This window comes from Cavia porcellus, unplaced genomic scaffold (assembly GCF_034190915.1).
Source record: "Cavia porcellus strain 051 isolate PalLab524CR breed Dunkin Hartley unplaced genomic scaffold, mCavPor4.1 scaffold_1, whole genome shotgun sequence".
Taxonomy (NCBI): Eukaryota; Metazoa; Chordata; class Mammalia; order Rodentia; family Caviidae; genus Cavia; species Cavia porcellus.
Window position 1 is genome coordinate 57,050,518 of NW_026947484.1, and position 13,369 is coordinate 57,063,886.

General features: G+C 35.8%; 1 protein-coding gene across 1 annotated transcript in view; it reads right to left on the reverse strand.

The window, feature by feature from the left end:
* Fam227b (family with sequence similarity 227 member B) overlaps nucleotides 1–13,369 on the reverse strand; it is a 171,419-nt gene that overhangs the window by 152,393 nt on the left and 5,657 nt on the right. The window contains exons 2-5 of the mRNA XM_003471772.5: nucleotides 7,472–7,531; nucleotides 5,546–5,599; nucleotides 1,438–1,669; nucleotides 4–71 (exon numbers count right to left, since the gene is read on the reverse strand). Of these exons, the coding sequence (XP_003471820.3) occupies nucleotides 4–71; nucleotides 1,438–1,669; nucleotides 5,546–5,599; nucleotides 7,472–7,519 (402 nt within the window). The 5' untranslated portion in view covers nucleotides 7,520–7,531. The remainder of the gene's footprint in view (nucleotides 1–3; nucleotides 72–1,437; nucleotides 1,670–5,545; nucleotides 5,600–7,471; nucleotides 7,532–13,369) is intronic.

A 13,369-nucleotide genomic window follows, 5' to 3' on the forward strand; every position in this document is an offset into this window, starting at 1 on the left:
TACCATTATCTTCTTTTGTGTTGAGTACTTCTTTAGAAATGCCTTGTATCTTTTCAAGTTTTCATATGAACCTTTAAAAAAAGAATTTACGTCATTTAAAAATGAAGCAAATTCTAAATATTCAAAAGTTATACATGAAATTATCCAATGGGGTCTTTAGTGATTTTGATAAGCATATTAGGAACATTCTTAATGAACTGGAAATATTAGGTACCTCCTGTTTTCTTTAGTTTTTCTGAAATCTCATGCTGCATCTAACCTGTTTATAGAACTCACTTCTATATGTAAAGTTTCATCTCAATCGGTTATACCGGACAGAGCCACACGTTTCAATAGCACCTTCACTTAGCTCACGTTGCTTCACAGTTGCCTTAAGTTCAGTGAAGTGCTATCCTACTGTGCGTGGCCTAGTGAATGAGAATGGGGTTTTCAGGTCAGACAACAGAGACCTTCATCTCTGATCTCTAAAACATTTTAAAAGGGGAAAGTCATAAAGAAATACATTCATATTTTTCTCTTATACTTTATTTCTTTTAAAAAAGAATATACGTGTGTATGCAAGCCATATACATCTATATGTATACATATATATACACAGTTTATATACCTATATACACATATTGTGCATACATACTTTTTCCTAAGTACATATATACTTTATATAAATTTAAAACTTGATAAAATTTTTAAAACATGAAAATTTAAAATAAATTTAAAACCAGTATAAACACATTTTCAGATTTTGAAAAATCTAAAGTCAAAAAAGGATATAAATATTTAAAGAATATAGCAATCAAATATATCTAATATACAGAAAATACTTTATAATAATAGCCAATATCATATGTTTCAAGGCTTCCATGGGACAAGTTTTCCCATTAAATCAGTAAGACAAGAATTACTGTTAGTATTTAAAACTATTGTGGAAGTGTTAGTCAATGCACTTTGAGAAGAAAAAAGTTGAACAAATGCTAAAAATGAAACATTACCATTGTTTCCAGATATACTTTGTGCTCAGCTCGCTGATCTCATACTGTACGCTAAGCACGCCTATAAGCCTACAACTCTGCCCACATAGTTAACTCTCACCCCTTTTACTTTTGGTTTTGGAAATTTCTGTTCTTCTATCCTGACCTTACTGACTTGCTTGTTTCTCATAATGTCAGTAGAAGTCATCTTATTTCCCTAATTTTTGCTACCTCCACTCCTTAACAAAGTTCGTAACTGTTTTAGTCTTTGCTCTAACAATGGTCTCTTTAGGACAACATATTGTATGTTTAGCTAAAAGTCTGTATTAGACCCATCTTAGCACATGGTATATTTTTTCATTTTAAGATTTTATTCAGTAAGATCCCTTTATGAGAGCATGCAGACAGATTGATACACACATACACACAGCTGAGCATTACTTTAGCCAGGTAAGAAATTTAGGCTTACTTGTCTTGGAAATCATGTTACTCTGCTCAAATAGTTTGGAAGCATGGTGCTGCAAAGCAAGTGAGCAGTCCTTTAATCTTGAATCCATGATCGTGATCGTTTCAAATATTCGAGGGACATTATTCCACAGCTGAGTATAAATTGAATTAAATGAACTATCTTCTTTTATATTTTTCAGAGTGCACATCCACTCATCATCTTCTGTCCAGCTAATTTCCCTGGGCCAACAATCCTGCAAAAATATGAAAGAGATGAAACTACTTAATCACTTTTAATAAATTTTCAGAGGAACCTAGAACCTCTTGCCTTTGGGGAAAAAAGTATTAAAAAGACACACACGCGGCCCTTTCCCAAATCCTGAAAATAAATTTCTTAAAATGCAACAACTAGGGGAAATTTTCTAGTATAAAAAACAACTGACAACAAAATAAAAATCTACAAAGATCTCAGAATAATAGCATAAGATCACAGGATAAAATCTGAAGAAAAATGCTGTCCATTTAGAATGACAGCTGCAAATAAATAATAATCTTGTGTGTCCTGTATTGCTATCATTAGTGCAGCCAAGGAAGCAAGGTGAGGCTAAAAGGGATTTGAGAAGACCTTACGATATGTGAAAACCTTTATGAAGATGCACCCTGAAAGCCAGCCTGCAGATATCATGTCTTTATTCCCAAGATTCCAAAGCATACTGGTCAAGCAGGTTTTGCTTGAAAATGTGAAACATGACATATTTCAAAATCTAAAACTTGTTGAATGCTGAGCTAACACCACAAGTGGGAAGTTCTAATTCTGATCTCATTTGACAAGCTGTATTCAAAATATACATTACAACATATAGTATATTCTGTGCCCTCTGGGGAGAAGAAATTCCCCGCTCTTCTCCTTCAGTGGCATGTGTGTGGCACCTCCAATGCAATCACGTCTACTAACAGTAATAAAATGGCATGCATGCAGCTGGACACACTGATGTGAGCTCACAGCGCTGCACATAGGGACAAGACGTACGTCCTTTACTCACTGTGGTTTTTTGTTTGCTTGCTTTTGTTCTTATTGTCTGATCTGTGGTGTGAAGATGGTGATTTTAAATTGTTTAAAAGCGCGGTTACCTCTATGGGTAGTGGTGGTCAGACAGTGAAGCTATTGTAGAAACTGGACCATGGTGCAGTGTGAACCACCTTACGGACAAGAACAGTGCCAGAACCATGACGCCTGTGACCTGAAGCAATCAAGGGACTAACCAGGGTCCCAGAGCCATTAATACCCAGAATGTGATGTCTGGACAAGCCTTGATTCTTTTACTGAGTTCTTTGTGGTTTGCTGTGAAGTAGATCCCAGTTGATGTTCTTGAAGTAGATAATATTTTACAGTAGATCACAATCGCTACCCCCATCTCTAAGTACTTTCTTCCCCTAAGCCTTTATAGTGTGCTTCAGCCAGAAGCCTCTTGAATAGTGTGCTATCCGAAAAGCAAATTTCAAGCCAGTCCTAACTGTGCAAGAGGCCAAGATGGGAGGACACCTGAGATCAAGAGTTCAAGACCAGCCTGGGCAACATAGGGAACCCTGGCTCAATAGATACACATGCACATGCATTTGCACGAATGTACATGTATGCAAGTTGTGTGACTAGACTGTAGGAAAGGAAATGGGCCAATGGGCACCAACAGGCTGATAAGCCGTCAGGGAAAAAATTATATAATTACTGTCAGAGAGGACATTAATACAACTACAAGTTAAACATCCAGTATCCAAAGTAATCACATTGGTTCAAAGGAAATGAATGCATTCAAATTCTAAAGGAACAGAAAAAGTTGGAATTGGAAACTTTGGTTCCTCACAGAATTCATTTCTCCAATATAGGATGATGGGCCACAGAGATAATGCCAAGAAGACAATTATCTTGCTTAAAACAAGGCCAATGAAGCAGGGATTGCCTAGGTATTTATGTTACTTTAATTATAGTAGTTAACTCTGGCAATGGAAGAAGCATGGATGCTTATACACCAGACAAAACCAGAATGCAAATGAGAATAGATAGACTAAGGGCTTTCCTGAAGCTTGAAGGATTATGTCTCTGGACTATTGTTAGATCTTCATGCACATCCCAGACCCCAGTGATACTGAGTTTCAACAAGATCAGAAGCATGGCTTGAAGAACTGTTAATCCTTCTTCTTCACCTTATGGTTTGATATAAGGAAGGATTTAAATGAAGCAATGGGTGAATGAATGAATGGAAAACAAATAAGAAAAGGCAGGATATTTCTTAAATTACAGAGAGGGGATTGAATCTCTATCATACCTTTGATCCTTTACGAAAAATCACAGTGGAGTATCCCTAAAGTCTAGATTATAAATCTAGCAGGCCAGTGAACAAAAGTGACATTGACGGGCTCCGACAAGATGAGCTGAAGTACTTGTTGGAAGAAGAAAGGAAAAGTGAGAGAATGTGGAATTAAATGTGATATGCAGAGAAGCAAGACACTGGAGACAGCTGTTCAGTTCCTGATGAATGGAAAAATGACCATAATAAACAATGTGAGCATACATTTTTCTATGGACCAGCTCCTATGTTTTCTTCTAGTTGCTCCTCTTCAGTCCAGCACATTCTTTTACTGTAAAATATTTGATTTCATCACATTCTCTCAGCCTGCTATTGTTATATCGGTGTCAACTCCTGTCTTACACATTCATCCACCTAATTATTTTATGACTGCACCATTTGGGAGATATCTTCTGGACCCTAGAGATAGAGTAATAAATAAAACCAACAAAGCTCCTCAATTTTATGGAATTTATGTCTCTCTCCTCTCCTACTTCTCCATTATTTGTTGAGTTTTGCTTAATTTTAATTATAATCATTTTCCTTTGACATTGAAAAAAGGAAAACCGCCAAGAAACATTGACATGGGGCTACAGCACATTCTCAACACCGTTTCAATCAAAATAGTTGCAAGCAGCTTGTCCTAAAAGTACTTCAAAACACTTGGCTCTCCCACAGTGACTGAAATAAACTTTTGTAAACTAGGAATGTTTTCATTTTCTATTGCTCCTAAAGGAAAGTCTTTTCCCAAAACATTAGAGAAAAACATTCATTTAAACAAGTATAAAAATGGAAAAATAGGACTTTAAAAATAGGTATATCTGAAACTGCACTGTCACTAGTTTAGGCATAGCAAATTCCATTTATAGTTAAGCATAGATGTAATTCATTAAAAATGCAAGAACGCCTCATTAAAAAGTTGTCCTTTCTGTTTCTACATAGACATCTTTATTGTCATTCTTAATATACCTCGGTGCAAAATGAATCTGGTCTTTACACTTAGAAATGCATAGACTTCAGAACAAATTTTTTAGCAATGCCAGTAACTTCTCCTGAAGCCAATAGTTATACATAGCAATAGAAACTAAAACTTTTCAATGTAAAAATACATTTTGACTCGTTCATTCTGATTCAACAATTAATATTGGAAAGGAAATGGGCCAGTGGGCACCAACGGCTTATATAATAATGGAATACATTATATTACATTAATATAATGGAAGACATTAATATAATGTCTTTCCAAATTACCCATCAGTCTTAGCTGTGGCATACAGATAAGTGAGCTAAGTATAACTGTCAGATATTCTTTAAAGTGTATATACTTAAGACAAAAATCACAGATTAGCAAAAGTAGAGTGGTCTCCCAGCTCATGAGCTCAACCTTTCATGGTTCCGGGGAAGATGGTTGCCACAGTGGCCACACTCTTGTTGCTGCAGGGAAGCCACAGTTGTGTCCCACACCTGATATAGAGGTCGTGAACAGTAGCAAAATTCTGCCAAACGCTTCTGCTCATGAACCAAGCTGTTTGCAGATAGAAGTGTTTGTGAGCCAACAATTTACAATAATGTATGCATGGGACTAAATATTTTACATGTAAAAAAAATGGCGATTGATGAGAACAGCAGAGAGCCTAATGAAAAGAAGGAAGTATCTGCAAAGACATCCTGCACTGAAATTATTTTCTTGAACTTCTATTAAAGTTTTTTCTAAGATGCCCATAACTCCATATCTGACATTTTAGAAAGGATGTATCAGTTCATAATATAGGAAGGTCTACTCACCCAATTTTGAGACTTTAAGAATTCTTCCATGGTTTTTGGAGGTTCTTGCATTTTCTAATGAAGCAAAATCAGTATTGTTTATTGAAATAAATTTCAATAATACATAATATTTATACATAATTGACTTAAAATACTAAAATTGTACTTTGCAGATCTCTAAGACATTATAAAATATTCACTTTGCAAAGTTCCTGCAATTTGAAAAAGGGATAGAGATATTTAAATTTTGTGTCTCTAAATCAAATTCTATAAAAAATGTTTTTCCTACTGCCTGGAGTCCATATGATTCTTGCTGAATGTCCTCTCTTCTAATTTCTTATGAGGGTTTTAAGATTATTTTGGGCTACTGTGGACAGTGTCTATAATAAATGCAGAGCCAAAAATATGATAACTAATTCTTCAAACTCTTGAAGTATTTTAAAAGACCACACTAGTGAAATGGTGGAAGCAGCATAAAGGTCTGAACATTTCAGTCTAATAAGTGATAATCCAATTTTTACTCTGCAGTAGTTTCTTTGTGAGTTGAGTATATATCGGATATTATACAAGTTAATTTTAATCAGGCCAAAGCTTGCTCTTTCTGGCCTTAGACACTTTGAACACATTCTTCTTTCTTCTTAGATCTTCCCTTGTCCCAAACCCTTCTTAGCCTACTTACATATCACATTAAAAGTTATTTTTTCTAGAAAGGCTTCATTAGCTCCCCAGAGAATTTCTCCAAGTTAACATGAAGCAGATTCGTATCTGCACAGGACTAAAACTATAGGGCACTCATCACTGAATTATCTAACTGTCACACAGTGCTTGTCCCATAACCTATGAGACTTGCCATGTGCATAAATTAATGAGAAATGAGCTGCTGGATGTGAGAAGCATGCAGGTATTCAATAAATAATAATAATAATAACAACATTTCTATGGAGCGAAAAACTGATGAGAAAGCAAAAGTAAGAGGAATTCAAAAAGTCTATATTCGGATAGCCAGAGACGTGGCTGAAGAGTTCACCTTACATTTTATATACTAAAACACATATTTTACATCAATGTATAAAATGGTCAACATTGTAAAATTTCTGAGCTATTGTTTGTAACAATAAATACACATTTGCAGTTGAATGTTTCACTCTTAATATTGTTTAAAAATGTGTGAAGAATATAAGTAAATGATAATAAAATAATAAAACTGCTCTTCAGATTGGAGCATAGATAAATACAGCTGCCGAGCACATTGTAGGGAAGCAGGGAGTCCTGGGGCCAGAGTGACAAGGGAGCGGGGTGGAGTGCACAGAATCGCGTCTGTGATGCAGCATCTCCAGGGATACTGAGTGTATCCCTGGCTAGAAAGAACCAGCAGTATTTTTTTTTTAAGTTCACTCTAAAGGAGCCTGATTAAAACAATCAAATGCTGACTTAGTTTCTTATAATGGTTGTCTACTTAGCATACATACCAAAAACACACACAATTCAATGAAAGGGAACTGGCAAAATGAATCATGGAAATGAAATTTGCATGGGGAAGTTTCAGGTGACTTTCATATAAAGTTCCAAAGTTATCTGAGGTAAAGTTAAAAGGAGGTGAGGCTTACATTATACCGATCTCTGCTTTTAGTGAGATATAAAATAATTCTCTATCATAATAAGAAAAACCTGAACAAGATAAAAATCATGCTTTTGCATGTGTTTAATGGCAACCAGCAGATGCCAGTAAACACAGCCGGTTACATATTCAGTCTCCTTTGTTCAAAAATTACCAAGAACTTCGAGATAGTGACATCGGAGTATTCACCATCATGAAGTTCAAGGCTGGGGCACCTGCAGAGGATGCGAGCCCCTCTGTCCAGCCCTGCCTGCAAAGTTTGACGACCTGAAATCCAGAGAGAAAAGATGGCTTGTAAACTGAGTGTAATGCCGTGACAGCTTGCTTACCGGAGGGCTAAGTTTGGACATCCACTGAATCCTCCGTTGGCCTGCCATGGTGCAGCGACTCTGCAGAGAAGAGAAATCTGCTGGGCCTCGGGTGACAGTGTGGGTTGGGGTAACAAACTGAAGAGAGGTCCAAACCTAGAATACAGGACTCTGCCCAACAATCCCTCCCCTTCTCCCTCAAACCTCACTACTGAATTTTGTCAAGTAAATAGTGGTAGAGATCGGGGCTGGAAAGGGGTAACTATACTAGTCAACACATGCTTACAGTTCTCTGGTACTGGGGCTCAGACAAATTTGATCCCAGTCATGAATCAAAAATACCTATAATGTAAGTCCAAATTTCTCCAGTTCAAATATTGACAAGGTATAAAAGATAGCTTTGAGTTAATCACAGGTGATTGATAACCTTCAACTCTAGGAGCCTCTCATTCTAAATGAAGAAAAAGAAAAATGCTTGAGGTCTCTGAAAATTGAACAAAATTAAATTCTGGTCTCCATAGTGTTGTTATGTTGGCCCCAAATGGTGAAGTGACTGCAAAGCCAGTGCGGGTGGCCCACTCCTGTCATTCAGCACTTCGGGGGGCCTGAGGCACCAGGGATGAAAGTTCAAGCACAGCCTGGGCAATTTAGCAACTTAGTGACTCCCCCTCCCTACCAAAAATAATCCCTGGCTGTTAGACCAACAATTCCAAGACTCCATCTTACACCAGAAAGAATGGCCATCATCAGAAGTCTAAAAATAATAAATGCTGGCATGCCTTGGTGAAAAAGGAACCCTCTTACACTGCTCGTGGGAATGTAAAATAGTACAGCCATTATGGAAATCAATAAAGAAATTCCTCAAAGAACTAAATTCCATATGGCCCAGCTATTTCCCTTAAACACAGCATTCTACAGTAATACATGCATACCAATGTTTATAGCAGCCCCGTTGTAATAGCTAAACCCTGAGGCAGCCTGTATACCTCCTCATCAATGACTGGATAAAGAAAATGGTTTCTACACATAATGGAATACTGATCAGCTATAAAGAAGGGCCAATTTAAGACATTTGTAGGAAAATGGATGTACCTGGAAAATACGATGTTGTGTGAAATAAATCAGGCACACAAGACTAAACACTGCATGGTATCTGTCATGTGAATAAGACAAAATGCAAAGAACACAATAAAGGATAGATAGAAGGAGACCAGGGGATGGGACTCTTGCAGATGGAAGGGGCCCAAGAGACCAAGGGCCAGGGGGAAGGGGAGGAAGAGGAAATCAGTAGAATAAGGGTATCCCATCTATGGAAACCTAATAAACTCAGAGAGTGTAAACATGTGCCATAAACATGAGCTACATTAATAGGATCCACAAGGATGCAAATGGGGAAAGGGGAATTAAAGGTGGAGAGTGAGGAGCTGAGAAAGAGAGGGAGGTTAAAAAAATAATCAACCTGCATTATGTACATGTATCCACTTCCCAAGAACACTGTGAACTGCACATACTGCAAACCTGTACTGAAAACTCCCAAAAGAAACAAAAACAGAAACAAAACAAGCCGTGGATGTAGCTCAGTGGAAAGATCCTGGCTTTAATCTCCAGAACTAGGAAAAAAAAAAAAAAAGGTAGTGGAGAGGTATTATAATGTAATCCAGGGGAAACACTGTTGATATAAAATGAGCCAAGAAAACACTTACTGTGATTATTAGACAAGGGCTTTAAAGCAACTACCCTAAACAGGTTAAAGACTTGACAGATTAAGTTGGATAATAGTGCTTGAGGACATGGGATATTTCAAGAGAAGTAGAAATTCTACAAAAGAAACAGTGCAACTGTAAAACCATGCAAGCTCTAGGAGTAATATGTCATTCAAATAGAATTTATCTTGGGGATTAAAGAATTATAATAATTTTATCATGCTTTAATATATCAGTGTTGAGTGTAATTCAAAATTGATAAATCTTTACTGTAATTGTTAATATATGTTTTTTTCTGGGTAATTATTTCAAATGATTTTTATTCATAATAGTGACTTCAAAGATATATTTTTCTATAGATTCATGGAAGATTTCAGCATAAATATTTTACACTTAGGTGTTTTTCACTGCAAACCTAGTATGTTCAAAGCAAAATTTTTGCTCATCTCTTGGAATAAGTCTTCACTGTTGTTTTTATTTTTATTGCAAAGTTTTCACAATCATCCAGGTTTGAAGTTTGAATTATCTTAGGTCTTTCTTCTCTTTCATCATATCCTATATCTATTCCAGCACATAATTCCTTTTTAACTATCACTTGATCTATACTTTTACAGTCACAATACTAACATAAGAATCATTTATTTACTGTTAATTTTTCAAAGTCACATGTCTGTAAAATTCATTTCTGTTTCTTAGCCTTTTCTTCGTGGTAAAACACATCTACAGTCAATAGCCCTAAGTACATGGCTTGATAACCTTTTAACAAATGTTTACACATTCATAGCTAATTCAAAAACCAAGATCTAGACACAAGCAATAGCCCAAAGTGATCCACTGCTCCTTTCTAGTCATTTGTCCTCCCAAATGGCACTATGATTCTCACTTCTTCCACTCTAGATAAATTATGCCTGCAGTGACTATTCTGTAAACAGAAGAACCAATACAAGCACTTTCTGACGTCTGCGAGTGATATTATCTGTGAGATTCAGCCATGCTGTTTCTTGAGATTGTAACTGGTATTCGTCATTCTTGCATAATACCCTGTTGTGTAATATAACCAAACTTTCTTTAGCCATTCCACTTTTAATGGACATTTGAGTCATTTTCTGTTCATCTGTTATTACAAATCAAGTCAGTATGAACATCTTGTTAGTGTCTTTTGGTACACTTGATGTATAACAGAGAGATTGCTAGGTCAGCTTTAATGAGTATTGTTTTCTAAATAGCTTTCCAAAGGTTGTACTAATTTTCATTCTAAACAGAAATATATGATATTTGAATAATTCTATGTTCTTAGCTAAGCATGCAATATTTTTTTGGTACGGCTGAATTTAGCAACCCTGATGGACCTATAGTCGTATCTTAAAGCTTTAATTTGCATTTCTTTGTGAATGTTGACCAAACTTTTCACACACTTGTTGGCAATTTGGATACCTCCTTTTGTAAGCAAATATTTTAGCTCTTAAAGAAATAAAAGTAATAAAGATAGGAAAGTAAGTTAAATTATCATTAATTGCAGATGACAAGATATTCTACATAGAAGACCCCAAAAACTCCACCAAAAGACTACTAAATTAAATAAGCAAATCCAGAAGCATAGCTGGATACAAAGTTAACACTCAAAAATTAGTAGCCTTCCTATATATAAATAATAAACTCACTGAGAGAGAAATTAGGGAAACAAAACCTTTCACAATAGCATCCAAAAAAATGATATAACTAGGAATCAACCTAATAAAGGATGTAAAAGACTTCTATATTGAAAATACAGTACTCTGAAAAACGAGATTGAAAAGGATTTTATAAAATGAAGAGATATATCAAGCTCTTGAGTACGAAGAACCATTATAGTGAAAATGGCCATACTTCCAAACTGTACACAAATTCAATGCAATCATAATCAAAATTCCAATAGCAGATCTCACAGAATTAGAGAAAAAATCCTAAAATTCATCTGGAACCAGAAGAGACCTAGAATAGTAAAGGCAATCCTGAGTAACAAAGACAGGACAGGGGGCATCACAATCCCTGACTTGGAATTATATTATAAAGCTGCTATGACAAGAAAGGTATGGTATTGGCCAAAAACAAACAAACAAACCAGACCCAAAGATCAATGAAACAGATTAGAAGATGCAGAAACAACTCCAGATATACTAAGTCACCTTATCTTTGACAAAAGTGCTGAACACATTCACTGGAGGAAACATAGACTCTTTAATAAATGATGCTGGAAAAACTGGCTCTACTCATGCCAAAGATTAAAACTGTACCCATATGTTCCCTATGCACTAAGCTAAAATTGGAGTGGATCAAAAATCTTAATATTAAAACAGGAACATTAAATCTGCTTGAAGACACTGGTGTAGGCAAAGACTTTATGAACAAAACCCTGATTGCACAGGAACTATCACAAAAACAACTGGATCTCATCCTACTGAAATGCTTTTGAACAGCAGAAGAAACCACCAACAGAGTGAAGAAACAACCCACAACATGGGAGAAAATGTTTGCCAGCTGTTCCTCAGACACAGGATTACTACTGAGAACACATAAAGAACTCAAAAAACAAAATCTGTCCTCCCAGATTTACAGACCCAATCCAAAAATGGGTATCTGAGATGAACACACACTTCTCAGATGAAGAAATACCAACAACAAATAAACATGTGAAAAAATGTTCAACCACACTGGTCGTACAAGAGATGCAAATTAAAACAACACTGAGATTCCATCTCACCCTAGAAAGAATGGTTATCAAGAAATCAACCAGCTGGGATTTAGCTCAGCAGCTTAAGCGCCACCTGGCAAGCGTGAGGTTGTGAGTTCGATCCCCAGTACCCCCCCCCCAAATCAACCAATAAAAAATGCTGGCAGGACTGTAGGAAAAAAGGAGCCCTTCTCCACTGTTGGTGAGAATGTAGACTGGGCAACCACTGTGGAATTCAATGAAGAGACTCCTCAAAAACTAGGAGTAGCAGTTCCATTCAACCCAGTTATTCTCCTTGTGGGTATCTTCCCAAGAGAATTAAAAACATACTACAGTGATACATGTGCACCCATGTTTATAGCAGCACAATTTGTAATAGCTGGATCTTGGAAACAACCTAAATGCCCATCAACTGAGGAATGGATAAAAAGATGTGGTATTTTTATACAACAGAGTACATACAACTCAGCCATACAGAAGGATAAACTGGAGACTTTTATAGATAAATGAATGCAATTTGAGACCATAACTACCTTATTTTTTATATACACATGTTTTTTCTTTCAGATTACCACACTAATGAAAGAATATGATGTTTACATGTGTCTTGTTAATTTCACTAAGTAGAAAGCACACCCATAAAAAAATGACACACGTGTAAACATTTTATTGTCTCACTTGTGTGAGAAACTGAAACAACGTATGTATATGTATATATATGTATGTGAAATAGTTAAGATAGTTACACTACTGATTTCTCTGAGTTCCCTGAAGAGAAAGATTTGTGCTGGTGTTGCTTGGATAATTGAATGCAGCTGTCTATGCTCTGGGTGAATGATTTGGGGATGACAACATGCAATGTTTGTACCATTGTTGCCCCCTGATTGACATGTTTTGAAATTTTTTTTCAATAAAATGGATTTGAAAAAATATTTTAGCTCTTTTGCCCACTTTATTAGTTTGTATTTTTAATGTTGATCTGTACATTAAATCTAGAATGTATGTATCGTGTATATATGCCCAGATAGGGCAAAAATAACATGCACTTTCTTAATGATGTTCTCTTACAATATTGCTTTTAATTTTAATATAATCCTTTCATTTATTCATTTTGTTTTTAAGAACTCTTCCTACCTCAAAGTAAAAAAGATGCTCTTTCATTTTTTTTACCTTCCAAATGCCACATTCTTTTACAGTCAACATTTAAATCAGTGATCTATCTTGAATTGATTTTGTATTTTGAGTGAGGTAATAAATCAAGGTTAACTTTTTTCCATTTGAATTTCTAGTTGATCCAGAATCATTTAGTTAAGTCTGTATTTCCTGTTGCATTTCAGGGTCATTAGTTACAAGCTCAGAAAGCTAGATGCTAAGTCTTTCTGGACATGCAGCTCCATTGCACTGTTATGCCACTCAGTTTCAACTATTGTGCCTTTATAATACACCCTAACATATTAAAGTTTACATCTTTTAGATTTATTTTCTTCATCAAGATGATCATACCTA